Genomic DNA, 14,669 nt, shown 5'->3' with positions numbered 1-14,669 from the left:
AGGGTCCCATTCTTGGTTTAATGATCTGTTATCACTGCTTTGAAATTTTTAATAGTTTATGAACAAGGGGACCCACAAATTTTGTAGCCAGTCCTGTCTACAATTTTTATCTATAGTTCCTCACCACCCACGCCCTCCTTGTTATTTTAGACTGACTCCTGTCTTTATGGTGGAATAAGCCTCTCTCTCAAGTCCTCTACTGCCTAATGGCCAATTCCCTTAGCCTCTCCTTAATCATCATACATTTTAATCTGACTAGAGTATCTGATATTGTTGACAGATCATACTTTTAAATTCTCTGTTTGGTTTCCATGACTCTATGGAAACCATAGAGCATGGTTTTCTTATCTCTGAACTTGTTTGATAAAACCAAGTAGAATAATGGATGAAATTAGTAGTCACAATACATGCCTTTGGGCTTTTCTCTCTCTAGAATGGGCCAATACTCTATCCACTAAGATATATTGGTACTCCCTTTTTTTCCACAGGGTTAGTGACAAAATGGCATCCAAATCGATAAATTTAAAGGCTGAACTACATTCCTACCTGGCTGGTATTACAAATCATATACGGTGGGTGAGAGTGGGGGTAGGGGGTTATTGTTTTGTTTTGCTTTCCTTGACACAGCAATGAAGTGAAGAACATACCAAGGCGTTCATCAGTTGAATATATAAATGGTCGTAAATTTCCTCGAGTCTCCTTCATGAAATAATCAATGACGCTGAACAGGTTTGGGAGTGTTACCTGTTTAAAGAAAGTGAGAGTAGGCTCAGTGTCATCTGTGTAAAGATAGAGTAAGAGAAAGCTCACGTGAAATTTAATGAAGACTACTGTGAATTTCCTGATCTCTAGAAAAACACATCAATACCTCACTTCAATGAGGTATTGAATGAATGGCCAAGGTTTACCTACCCATGCATTGTATTTCTCTTTTATAATATCTAATTCCCTGTTGAGAAATTTCCCTTTTCCCATTTGGATACATTTTGGTGGACAATAATTTGGTATGCTGCTTTTCCCCAGTTACCAGATAAGAATGTGACTCAGGCTAGGCCAGAAATTTGAACTTGAGTAGAGGAACAAGAAAGGATAGTAGATTCCTAATTAGATGGTTCTTACTACAGTTGACCCTTGAACAACAGGGGGTTAGGAATGCCAACCCCATGCACTCAAAATTCCATGTTATAATTTTTGATTCCTCCCAGAATTAAACACTAATACCCTACTGTTGACCAGAAGCCTTACCAAAAACATAGTTGATTAACACATACTTAGTATATTATATGTATTATATACTGTATTCTTCCAGTAAAGTAAGCCAGAGAAAAGAAAATGTTATTAAGAAAATCACAAGAAAAATACATCTACAGTACTACTCTTTATTTAAAAAAAAAAAAAAATCCACATGTAGGTGGACCCAGGCGCTTCAAACCCATGTTGTTCAAGGGTCAACCATACAAGTAACTGCTTCCTAGTCCCTGAAGGTCTTCCAGCTTTCCAGTCATTTTATATGCTTCCTATGTTCTTAAATAAATCCTTTTTTGCTTAAGTTAGTTATTTGGTTTCTTCCATTTGAAAACAAAGAACAGTTAAAGCTGGAAAATTTAGCACTTTAATATCTCACTGGAACAGGATCATTTACTTGACTAAGAGTAGCTGAAAAGTGTTGCCACCCCCAAGCTAATATTTTTACTTTTTTTCCTATAATTTATTTATTTTTTATAATTTACATCCAAGTTAGTTAGCACATGGTGCAACAATGATTTCAGGAGCAGATTCCTTAAGCCCCTTTCCCATTTAGCCCATCGTCCCTCCCACAACCCCTCCAGTAACCCTCTGTTTGTTCTCCATATTTATGAGTCTCTTATGTTTTGTCCCCCTCCCTGTTTTTATATTATTTTTGCTTTCCTTCCCTTATGTTCATCTGTTTTGTCTCCTAAAGTCCTCATATGAGTGAAGTCATATGATATTTGTCTTTCTTTGACTAATTTCGCTTAGCATAATACCCTCCAGTTCCATCCATGTAGTTGCAAATGGCAAGATTTCATTCTTTTTGATTGCCAAGTAATACTCCAGTGTGTGTGTGTGTGTGTGTGTGTGTGTGTGTGTGTGTGTGTACACACACACACACACACACACCACATCTTCTTTATCCATTCATCCATTGACAGTCAGGCTCTTTCCATATTTTTGCTATTATTGATAGTGCTGCTATAAACACTGGGGTGCATGTGCCCCTTTGAAACATCACACCTGTATCCCTTGAATAAATACCTAGTAGTGCAATTGCTGGGTTGTAGGATAGTTCTATTTTTAATTTTTTAAGGCACCTCCATACTGTTTTCCAGAGTGGCTACACCATTTTGCATTTCCACCAACAGTGCAAAAGAGATCTCTTTCTCAGCATCCTCATCAACATCTGTTGTTGCCTGAGTTGTTAATGTTAGCCATTCTGACAGGTGTGAGGTGATATCTCAATGTGGTTTTGATTCGTATTTCCCAGATGATGAGTGATGTTGACAAGCTAATATTTTTATAAAAGTAAAATCAGGTTAAGCCTGAATATCCCTGGTAACCTTGAAAAAGAAAAAGAATTCATAGAATGACAATCTGGTTGAGGGGTAGTGTTAGGGAGTGTGGAAGGTGAAAGAACAATCCAGGGGATTGTTCAGGCTAATTATGGATAAACGAGCCCCAGTTCACCAGTCACAGAGGTACATTCTTATTCCTGATTGCTTCCAGTCAGTTGGTATTTGGGTTATCCCTGAGCAATCTAGTTCTTTGTTTCCTTCATTAGAATTTTTTGAAAAAGCCCTGGCAGTCATGGATGTGAGAACTGAGAAGATTTGAGAGACATTTATGGCAAAGATGTAAGTGGGATGTACAAATCGGCAGCTTCTCTCCTTTTGGCAAAGGTCACCACTGCATTCAAAGAATTATGGTCTAAACATTAATAATTCAACCATACAGGGGCGCCTGGGTGGCTCAGTCACTTAAGCGTCCGACTTCGGCCCAGGTCAGGATCCCATGGCTCCTGCGCTCGAGCCACGCATCAGTTTCTCTGCTGTCAGTGCACAGCCAGCTTTGGATCCTCTGTCCCCCTCTCTCTGCCCCTCCCCTGCTCATGCTCCCTCTCTTTCAAAAATAAACATTAATAAAAAATTCAACCATACTGTCCCTTTCTCTATTTGATTAACACAGTGGGCCTAGAGAGGCAGAGGCATTAAGAAGAACTTAATTTTAGAGAAGTTAAAATAAGTATCTTCAAGACTCATCAGTTCCATTTATGTCATATCACTTTTCTGGTCCAATCTTCCCTGCCACTGCAGCCTAAGATCACACAACTATATTCCCTTTTCTGGCATCCGGGACCATAACCACATTACTACATTTTCATTGGTTGAGATGAATGTAAATGCCAGTTTTCTAACATCTATAACAGGCATTACCTCGAGGTAATGGTGAAGATGAAATTAAATGGTATCGGGGTGGGGTGGAGGGCGCCTGGATGGCTCAGTCTGTTAAGTGTCCAACTTCAGCTCAGTTCATTATCTCATGGCTCGTGGGTTCCAGCCCCATGTCAGGCTCTGTGCTGATAGCTCAGAGCCTGGACCCTGCTTCGGACTCTGTGTCTCCCTCTCTCTCTGTCCCTCCCCTGCTTTGACTCAGTCTCTCCCTCTCTCACAAAAATAAATAAACATTAAAATTAATTAATTAAATGGTATCGGTAAAGTACTTAGCTCTCTAATACAGTGACTTTGTGATTCTGATATTATATCAGTAGCCCCATGGTAAGTTGGTTGGGATAACAGAGGGGCTGCAGATCAAGAGCAAACCATTTCTTCATGATTATGTTGCTATTATGACAGGCATTTCTGAACTTCTGCATGATGGGTATAAGAGGACTAGGCACGCACAGAATTTTTCCCTTTAGAAATAAGTGCATTGAAATACATATAGTTGGAGGATGTACAACAGATGTTTAACAAAAAAAATATTCTCTCCCTGAAGCAACTCTATTGATAAAGAGTGCAGAGAAACAAAAGTAGAAAGAATTCTTAGCAGATTATCTTCTACTGTGCCACATCCCCCTGTGCTTATACCTCACTTCTTACCCTGACATCTGCCACGTTCAGGCCTCCTTAACATGGCTGTTTTTCACCAGCACTTTGTTCCTAGGCAAGGGGTCTACTTTTCTACCTTTCTTTGAATTCTATAAGGTAGATTTAGGGAAAAGCAGAAGAAAATTCATCAAAAACAAGGAAATAGCTACTTACAGGTTTTTCCAGTTCAATGGTGTAGTTTTTTCCTACACTCATCACTTTGTAGTGCTTGATTCTTGGCATGCTAAAATGAAAAAAAAAAAAAAATGTTACTCTCCATTTGAGTATATTACTGGATCAAATCAAACTAAAGTGAGTATAAAATATCACCTGTACAGTAAAACCTATGTATCCATTCCCATAGTTAGGGGGAAAAAAAGGGGGTTTTATTTTATTATTTACCTGGTTCTGTATGTCTCTTTTGGGGGGTTATACGCTAGGGATATAGGAAACCTGAGTCATTGAGTGGGTGAATGAATAACTAAAAAAAAAAAAAAAAAAAAAAAAAAGGAATCAAGAACAGAAAATCTTTCAGTCTCTAGCATTTTTTAATACTAGTAATTTACAAAGCAGGCAACATTATAAGATCCTATGTAGGCACATACAAATCAAATATATATCCTCTATAATAAAAGGGAAGTAGAAAAAATTGCTGAAAGCAAATTACTTTCTACTCCACCTTATCGCTATCCTATCAGAAATCCTTGAATGACTGTTCTTCCTGCTAGCTCATATACCACTCTGGATATCCACTAACTTCAGGACTGACTTAGAGACAGGGAAAATGCTCAGTATTAGGTACTATACGAATGTAGGAGATAATGTAAGTACAGCAGAGGAATCGTAATGTCTTCCTCTTCTGTGGTCACATAGCACTCTAAATTATTACCACCCAAACATGGTATTTTACTGACTAGAATTGCTTAAGAACAAGAAGCACAGAATAGAAATTCACCTTTGTCTTCCAGCATTAGGCACACGATAAATATTTATGAAACTGAAGTTTTAAAATATTGCAAGCTCATCTTAAAGTGCTATTTGATAGAATTAATTTATATTGAGAGAAGCCAGTAGGTTTGCCTTGAATTCCCTTGATTCATATGACAACAGTGTCACAACCAGGACTTCTTCTAATGTTGAAAAGTTAAAAGCATTTATTACACTGCCATTTGCTTGAAAGAGAAACTAATTCAACATCACACAGAAGTAGTCTAAAAGTTGTCTATCAGGTTAAGTTTGTTAGCAGGGCCTCCCTCCTTCTTTCTTCTTTTTTTTTTTAATTTTTTTAAGTTTATTCATTTATTTTAAGAGAGAGCACAAGCAGGGTAGGGGCAGAGAGAGGGGAGAGAGAGAATGCTAAGCAGGCTCCGTGCTATTAGCATGGAGCCTGATGTGGGGCTTGAACTCACGAACCGTGAGATCAGGACCCCAGTGGAAATCAAGAGTCAGACACCCAACTGGGCCACCCGGGACCCCCTCCCCACTTCTTCCTAATCAACCCTCTCTCCATTTCCAGGTCACATGTCTCTAGGACTGAAGCACACTTCTTTTTAAGGGACTTTTTCCTCATCTACTACTATATCCAAATATTCATTCTCTCAATTGAATATCACATTGGAAAATAGCTAATACTTTTATTCCAGTGGCTTATTGTAGAGCTTTACTTTTAAACCATTGCATAAAGCCTAACAAACCCTCTCCCCTTTGAAAAAAATTAAAATTAAAAAGTATTCTTTATTGCTGAACTTTCAGGAATCAGTAACAGACTGGTGAAGGAAACATTTTTGGACAGAGGTACCTTCTTTTGGGGTGGTTGATTCTAGCTTTATTTTTATCTCTACATGAAGAGATCTTTATAATCATATAGTTACTTTTGAAAACTCTCACCCATTCCAATGAGAATTCCTGTATTCCTAAAAATGAGTGATTATTATTCCTTGGAAGACTGATAGAAAACTTGAAGGGCATGATCTTTATAACAAGAAAGGTTAGGTTCACATTGTGATTCTATTGTGTAAGCGCTCACCCTTCATGTTTTCATCTATAAAACGGACATGGAAATGCCACTCCTTACAGGGCTATTGTAAGTTATTGTCTGAGAAGTCCTTAGTACAACATCTGGCACATTTAGACATATAGTAAATCATAACTATTTTTGATGCTTTTTAAATTTATCATTTTAACTTAGTTGTTTCTGCAAGGCTCAACTGCTTCATTCGTAAAACATGAAAAAAGAAAAAAACTGTTCGTTTTTATTGTTCCTGAAGGAAATGCTTGTCAAGCACCCAACACAGCACCCACAAATTGGGACAATGATTGTTGTTATTAATAATAGCCACTATATCATCATCATCATCATCATTAATGACAAAACTGTGGGAGGAAAGGTAGCAAAGATGAGCAGGGTCTCTTGGAGCTTTTGACTAGAAGGACTAAATTCTGAAGCAGAAAGGTAGGAAAAAAAAATTCCATTGAAGTCATTTAGGGTTTGAGTCTCATTTTAGACTTTTGTTTTTCTTTCATACTTTGTTTTGTTTCTCCAAAAAAATCAAGACCGAGGAAAAAACAAGATTGATAAAATGTGCTATATTGAGGTTTCCTGACAATGACCTCAAAAAAGAAGGAACCTGTCTTTTAACAAGTGTGTGGCTTAAATGTGGTATAAGTACTTGTTTTTTACTTCTGACCCCAATTTTTTACAGGAGTTAATTTGGGGTCAATATTTTCTGTTTCCTTGGCTAATGGATCTCCAAAGTGTGTATACTACTAGCTTGCCATGTAGTCATAGCAATTTTAAGAAAACAAAGCCAAACCACTAAGTTTGTCGTAAGAACAGCTCTACGTCTTATGAATTCACACACCACTGGGCTGGCTAAAGGTGGATGGTATTTTGTATCAAGAGAGGAGTCACCTGATACTTTGACACTGAATGACTTTTGCTTCTTCCGGAGAAGAATCAATCTACCCTCCCACAACTGGTTTGTTAACAGATGGAGATAATTTTACTTTCAAGTACTGCTTTGTAAACTAGCCTGTCCTTTTCAGCCAGTGTTTTGCCAGATACACTCACTTAAACTTGCATACCTGCATATTTCTCCTATAACCTATAAGACAATAAATTGGTTTTGTGGGTTGTTTCTCACCTATGTTCAGGTGCTTCCTAATCATCTAAATTTTTGCATTAAGCTTTACATTAAACCTTTACATTAAGCTCTACAGTCTAACAAGCTAACATTCTACTATTCTCTACAAGTGCTATCCTTTGTTAAACAGAAGATAGAATCAGGCACTCTGAAAGTTCTATTTTGAGGCGTTAGACAATGCACAGAACAGTCGCTAACATCATAGATACTTCTGACTCATAAGGAAAACTGGTACAACAACAGTTCAAATTTTTCTTATCCATTTCCAACCACAAACTATTTCCCTGAGCCTAAGTGAGCATATAGTGACTCTAGCATTAGAATGCTCTACTTTGACCATTCCCCTCACTCATTCTAAATATGAACTTTGGGGGGAGGAAGAGGAAATGTTATGTTTTTAGGACCATCAGCTGTACAAAGGCATGGATTTCTATATGAATTCAAACTGGAAATAAGTTTACTAAAATTAGAATTATGTAAGTTTGATATGAACTCCTTTGCCAGACAGGAGTTTAAATACAGACAAATAATAAGTAAAAACTATGGCATGAAGTTCATATCCTAAGTATAGAAACATATTGCATTTGGTCACAAACCACACCTACAGCAGAAAACACTATTATATCTTGGGAGGCCTGGGTGGCTCAGTCGGTTAAGTGTCCAGCTCTTGATTTTGGCTCAGGTCATGATCTCACAGTTCATGGGGTCAAGCCCTGTGTTGGGCTCTCTGCCCTGACCTCAAAGCTTGCTTGAGATTCTCTCTCTTCTCTCTCTCTGCCCCTCCACTGCTTGTGCTCTGTCTCTCTTAAAATAAATAAATAAACTTTAGGGGTGCCTGGATGGCCAGACTTGATCTTGGCTCAGGTCATGATCCCACAGTTTGTGGGTTCAAGCTCCGTGTCAGGCTCTGCACTGATAGCTCAGAGCCTGCTTAGGATTCTCTCTCCCTTTCTCTCTGCTCCTCCCCCACTCATTCTCTCTCTCTCTCTCTCAAAATAAATAAACATTTTTTTAAAAGCTTTACAAAAACAGACACATAGACCAATGGAATAGAATACAGAACCCAGAACTGGACCCACAAATATATGGACAACTAATCTCCAACAAAATAGGAAAGAGTATCCAATGAAAAAAAGATAGTCTCTTTAGCAAATGATGCTGGGAAAACTGGACAGCAACATGCAGAAGAATGAACCTGGGCCACTTTCTTATACCATACACCAAAAATAAATTCAAAATGGATGAAAGAATTAAATGTGAGACAGGAAACCATCAAAATCCTAGAAGAGAAAACAGGCAACAACCTCAGCTGCAGCAACTTCTTACTTGACATGTCTCCAAAGGCAAGGGAAATAAAAGCAAAAATGAACTATTAGGACTTCATCAAGATAAAAAGCTTTTGCACTGCAAAGGAAACAATCAACAAAACTAACAGACAACCAACAGAATGGGAGAAGATATTTGCAAATGATAAAGGGCTAGTATCTAAAATCTATAAAGAACTTATCAAACTCAACACCCAAAAAACAAATAATCCAGTGAAGAAATGACAGAAGATATGAAGAGACACTTTTCTTTTTTTTTTTTAATTTTTTTTTTTCAACGTTTATTTTATTTTTGGGACAGAGAGAGACAGAGCATGAACGGGGGAGGGACAGAGAGAGAGGGAGACACAGAATCGGAAACAGGCTCCAGGCTCTGAGCCATCAGCCCAGAGCCTGACGCGGGGCTCGAACTCACGGACCGTGAGATCGTGACCTGGCTGAAGTCGGACGCTTAACCGACTGCGCCACCCAGGCGCCCCGAAGAGACACTTTTCCAAGGAAGACATCCAAATGGCCTACAGACACATGAAAAATACTCAACATCACTCATCACCAGAGAAATACAAATCAAAACTACACTGAGATACCACCTCACACCAGTCAGAGTTGTTAACATTAACAGCTCAGGAAACAACAGATGTTGGCGAGGATGTGGAGAAAGGGGAACCCTCTTGCATTGTTGGTGGGAATGCAAGCTGGTACAGCCACTCTGGAAAACAGTGTGGAGTTTCCTCAGAAAATTAAAGGTTGAATTACCCTACAACCCAGCAATAGCATTACTAGGCATTTATCCAAATGATACAGGAGTGCTGATTCAGAGGGGCACATGTACCCCAATGTTATATAGCAGCACTATCAACAATAGCCAAATTATGGAAAGAGCCCAAATGTCCATCAACTGATGAATGGATAAAAAAGATGTGGTATATATATATCTATATATCTATATCTATATCTATATATATCTATATCTATATATATATATAATGGAATACTATTTGACAATGAAAAATAATGAAATCATGCCATTTGCAACAACGTGGATGGAATTGGAGGATATTATGCTAAGTGAAATAAGTCGGAGAAAGATAGGTATCATATGTTTTCACTCATATGTGGAAGTTGAGAAATTTAACAGAAGACCATTGGGGAAGGGAAAGAAAAAAATATATATAGTTACAAACAGAGAGGGAGGCAAACCATAAAAGACTTTTAAATACAGAGAACAAACTGAGGGTGGAAGGGAGTGGGGGGGGGCAGGGAAAATGTGTGATGGGCATTGAGGAGGGTATTAATTAGGATAAGCACTGGGTGTTGTATGTAAATGATGAATCATGGGAATCTACTACTCCCGAAGCCAACAGCACACCGTATACACTGTATGTTAGCTAACTTGACAATAAATTATATTTAAAAAATAATAATAAATAAATAAAAACAAAAGAAACAAAAAATTAAAAAGCTTTAAAAAATAAACTTAGAAAGAAAAAAAGAAAACACTTATTTCTGATAGCTCACATGTATGGAAAATGCAATGCAAAAGTTGGGGTAATCTAGACCACCTTAAAGAGACCAGGCTGCTATTGTGCAGGAAACATACAGTCTTTAGAGTCATTAGGTCTCCGGACTTTGTTCATTTTATACAGAATAATAACACAGCGTTCACATACTGATGGATCAAACACTCAATCCAACCAAGAATAAAATGAAGGAAGAAAAGCTAATCACTCTCTTGTGTGATTTAGCTTTCAAGCAATTAGATTAAATTTCTTTTTTTAGAAAATCTGAGAAATAGATTTTAATTCAGTTTTATATGCTCTTCATTTTTAAAGCGAAAGTAAATTAGTTAAAAGCATTCTGTACTCTATGTGATATTCAATTGCCCAAACTGTGAAAAAGGACAAGTTTCTTGACCAAGATTTACTCAACAGAAAAATTCACTTTTCTCCCAGGAATGCTTCTAAGTCCCCCTATATTTAATGTCAGTCAATTTTTATTTCTTCTGGATTTGTTTCAAAATAATCAATTAAATTATAAATCAAATAAATTAAAATTGACTAATCTGTGATATTCTACCATATTAGTTGAAAATACATCAACCCCGGGCACCTGGGTGGCTCAGTCACTTAAGCCTCTGACTCTTGATCTCAGCTCAGGTCATGATCTCAAGGTTCTTGAGTTTGAGCCCCACATCAGGCTCTGTGTTGATGGTGCAGAGCCTGCTTAGGGTCTTCTCTATCCCTTTCTCTGACCCTCCCCTGCTTGTGCTCTCTCTCTAAATGAAATATAAATAAACTAAAAAAAAAAAAAAATTAAAGAAAATACATCAACCCCAAGTGTCAGGCATTATAATAAAAAATAATGAAACCACAAGAGCATTAAGTTAACATAGATATTCATTGTGGAAAATGACACACACACGGAGTCTCTTCACACACAGAACCAGGATCTGATCTGCCGTCTATCATTCTTGCCATCTATTCGGTGCACATGGCTGAAGTATAAAGACAAGTCCCTGTTTACATGGAGTAATTGGTAAGTGATGAAGCTGATTGGGCCATGGCTCACTGTAATTATTTTCTCTTTACTGCCTTTATTCACAGTCAGTGTCTTCATATTTAATATTTACAGTGGGCTGGTAGATAATGTTACAGCCAAAATAATTGATGGAATATTATCCCCACAAAGAATAATACATTCAAGAATCAAAGTTCTGTTTATATTTTTATATGAAAGATAATTACTTATTGAACATTTTCATTTAGGATAAAAATCTGTATTTTAATTTCACTATCATTTGTTAAAGTGTTAACTAACCTAGAGTACCTATTGAAATGTGAGATTTCATGAACCCTGAGAGCTGGAGTGGACCTTCGAAGATCCAACCACCTTAGCTACATGGAAAAATCAACTTCTGTATGTGTTACTGATTTCATCAAAGGTAAGCCACTTTACCAGAAAGAAATTATTCACCTTTCCAACAGACTCCTAAGCAGTCCTTTTTATAGATGTCAGATTATGTCGCGTCTTCATTCATCACGGTCTAGTGACCTCTCATGTCATTCAGAGTATATAACCCTTGTCCCTACAATGACCTGTAGGGTTTAGAGTAATTGGTCCCCACCCCCACCTCTGGAATCTCATCTACCACTGTTTTCTTGTTGGCATCACCAAGCAGCCTCTTTCTGTTTTTGAACAAACCCAGACTTCTGCCTCTGGGCACATGCACTTGCTACCGGGAATGCTCTTGTCCCAGACCTGGGCAAGGTTTGTTCCCTCACTTCCTTCAGGCCCCTGCTTAATTAATGTCAGTTAATAAAGTAGGCCTTCTCTGACCACTCTGTATTAAAACAACAATAGCAATAAGTAAACGTTTCTCTATATATCGTCTCTGACAGTTCCCATCTCCCTCATCCTCTTTTATTTTACTTCTATAGACCTTATTACCATATATATGACTTTTTAGTTATGCTATTTATTTATAGTCCATGTTTCCTTACAAGAATGTAAACTCCTTAAACCAGGGAGGATGTTTTGTTCACTACTCCATCCTTAGTACCTAACATATTACTTGGCCATCTAGTAGTTGTTCAATAAATATTTGTTGAAATGAATGAACAATAGAACTATACTCAAGATCAAAGTAATTTGTCCATTCTTCTTCTCCCCTGCAGTAAATATTAGCCTTGGCTCAGTCTTTAGCATTGTTTCTATAACATTCTCTCTCTATTCTTGTGTTTCTATCTTTAGCCCCAACAAAACACACAGCAGCTGCTGATCTTGTGTGACTTTGCCTTTTAAAGTGATACCGTGCTTTTAACAATTCCATATGTTTTTTTTTTTTTTTTAATTAAACATACTCTATCCCCTGCCGGATAGTGATGGAATAGTTTTTGCTGTCACTACCAGGCCTCAGGATCATATTTCCCAAAGAAGGGTTCTTCTCAAGCATCTCGATTGCTTCTTTCCGGGACACCGCATAAAAACATCTATAAAGGTGAGATGAAAAACAGGATTTTTTTAACTGATGAAGATCATTACTTGAAAAAGATGCTACCAAAATAACTCTAAGAGCCGTAGTTATTAATTTTTCTTAATTTAATTCCCAGTTTTATTACTACAATTACAATGATATAATTACTGTTATTACAAGCCTGGGGCACTATTAAGTACACTTATGCTTAATTAAGGTCTTTCTTCCCTTTTCCTTCCAAACCTCTTTCTTTAACCAAAGAGGATCTGAAAAGTTACCTACTGGTCAGTATGTAATCACCATTACCATTTGAAAATCTAAAATAAGAATTAATAGTATATCTCCAGTTCATAATCTCAGTTTATAATAAGCTCTTGGATAAATAATACTGGTTGGTGGTTTCTCTTCAGGGATACAAAACATTTCTATAGATGGTTCTCTTCTATGGTCTCTATTTTAAATAACTGATATTTAAGGGCATATCTGAATCCACTCCTTTTAGTATAATATGGCTTTCCAATGGCATTGATGCTATTTTAATGCATAAATGTTTAAGAAAGCACTTCTCATTTTTATAATACATTTTGTAGTCAATGAAAAGTCTGGGTTTTTTCAACAGAGAAAAATATGGCAAGATATGCAATTCCCCAAAAGGTTAACAGTGAATATCTCTGTGTGGTGGGGAAAAGAATGGTTTTAATATTCTTTTTATCTATTTGTAAAAATACATATTACTTGTTTTATTGAGGAAAAAAGAAAAAGAGTTTGTGTGACTTTTAACCTATCAGTCCTTCAAATGTCACTGGTTTCAGCTGACAGTGATGGTAGGCAGGTGTCAGCAATTATAGTAGAGCTAGACTGTACAGAGCAGAACCTGATGTCGCAGGTGGTACCAGCCTAAGTTTCCCTGACAAGAAGACCGCGACTTCAGGAGGAAAGGGATCCCAATCTTAGCCACACTTGTCAGCAATATAAGAGTGAAAAATAAGGATGTTGCTGGATTCAGCCTGTCTGTGCCTCTTCATTTTCCCACCAACACCTTCTACACTGTTCACAGGGCTTTCCTCAAAGTACAAGCTCAATCAGTACTCACTGATTAGACAACTGAATAGAACATTCAGATACTTGAAACTCTTTGGTCTAATTTTATGACAGAAAAATAGTCAACCATGGAGTTGCATGGTTAAAAAAAAAAAACCAACATCTTTTCCTTCCTTCTACATAGCGGTTTTTATTTAGGGTTGAGCTTTGGAAAGAATATCTATTTGGTCTAAAGGTGTGGGTGGAAGGGGATTTCCTGTGCGGTAAAACCTGCATTTTGAATTTTGTTTATCATGACATAGAAGAGGAAATGTGGCATCTACTCCGAGATCTAATGTTCATCCACAAGACAGTTTACTATCCCTGGTTTAATGAGGTCAATGGCTCACTCTCCTTGATAATTAGAAATTAATATTAACAATCTAATAAACAAACTAGAGTTTGTGGTACACTTACACTGGCATAGGGTTCAGTACATCCACATAATCTTCAGTAGGTTCCTGCTCCTTTTCTATAGCTGAACTCGGTATCCGCTCTGTCTCAATCCTCCTCCTTTTCTCTCTCTCTAGGACTTCTTGCAGTCGAATTACTTGCCCAGGAAGGAGTGACACGTGTAGGGGAACTGACAGCTGAAACCAATTAAGTCAGTAGGCAAACAAGAAAGCAGAGTAACTAAATGATTTCAGCAAAGAGGAGACCGCTGTGGTCCTAAGGAGCTTCAGTTATCTGACATGGATGGAGAGGATCATGAATAGAGTATCTTGGTGTCTTAAAACTGCCTTCAAGGTGCACCTGGGTGACTCAGTCAGTTCAGTGGCCAACTTCGACCCAGATCATGATCACGCAGTTTGTGAGATCGAGCCCCACATTGGGCTGTGTGCTGACAGCTCAGATCCTGGATCTGCTTTGGATTCTGTGTCTCCCTCTGTCTCTACCCCTCCCCCATTCATTCTCTGCCTCTGTCTCTTAAAAATAGACATAAGAAAAAAAAAACTGCCTTCAAGCCAACCACACAGCTTTAACTTGCACAATGTGCCCAATCTTCTTCCTTCTTCCTAGAACTGTTCCTTTTGGCCTGGCACAT

General features: G+C 37.7%; 1 protein-coding gene across 2 annotated transcripts in view; it reads right to left on the bottom strand.

The window, feature by feature from the left end:
- The window catches only part of STAP1 (signal transducing adaptor family member 1), a 45,312-nt gene that overhangs the window by 8,551 nt on the left and 22,092 nt on the right, over window positions 1-14,669 (bottom strand). For both annotated transcript variants that reach the window (XM_049630554.1, XM_049630553.1), the window contains exons 6-9: window positions 14,042-14,214; window positions 12,432-12,560; window positions 4,278-4,347; window positions 648-744 (exon numbers count right to left, since the gene is read on the bottom strand). In XM_049630554.1, coding sequence (XP_049486511.1) covers window positions 648-744; window positions 4,278-4,347; window positions 12,432-12,560; window positions 14,042-14,214 — 469 coding nt within the window. The remainder of the gene's footprint in view (window positions 1-647; window positions 745-4,277; window positions 4,348-12,431; window positions 12,561-14,041; window positions 14,215-14,669) is intronic.

Source organism: Panthera uncia, chromosome B1 (genome assembly GCF_023721935.1).
Source record: "Panthera uncia isolate 11264 chromosome B1, Puncia_PCG_1.0, whole genome shotgun sequence".
Classification (NCBI taxonomy): Eukaryota; Metazoa; Chordata; class Mammalia; order Carnivora; family Felidae; genus Panthera; species Panthera uncia.
This window is presented reverse-complemented; position numbering and strand designations above follow the sequence as displayed.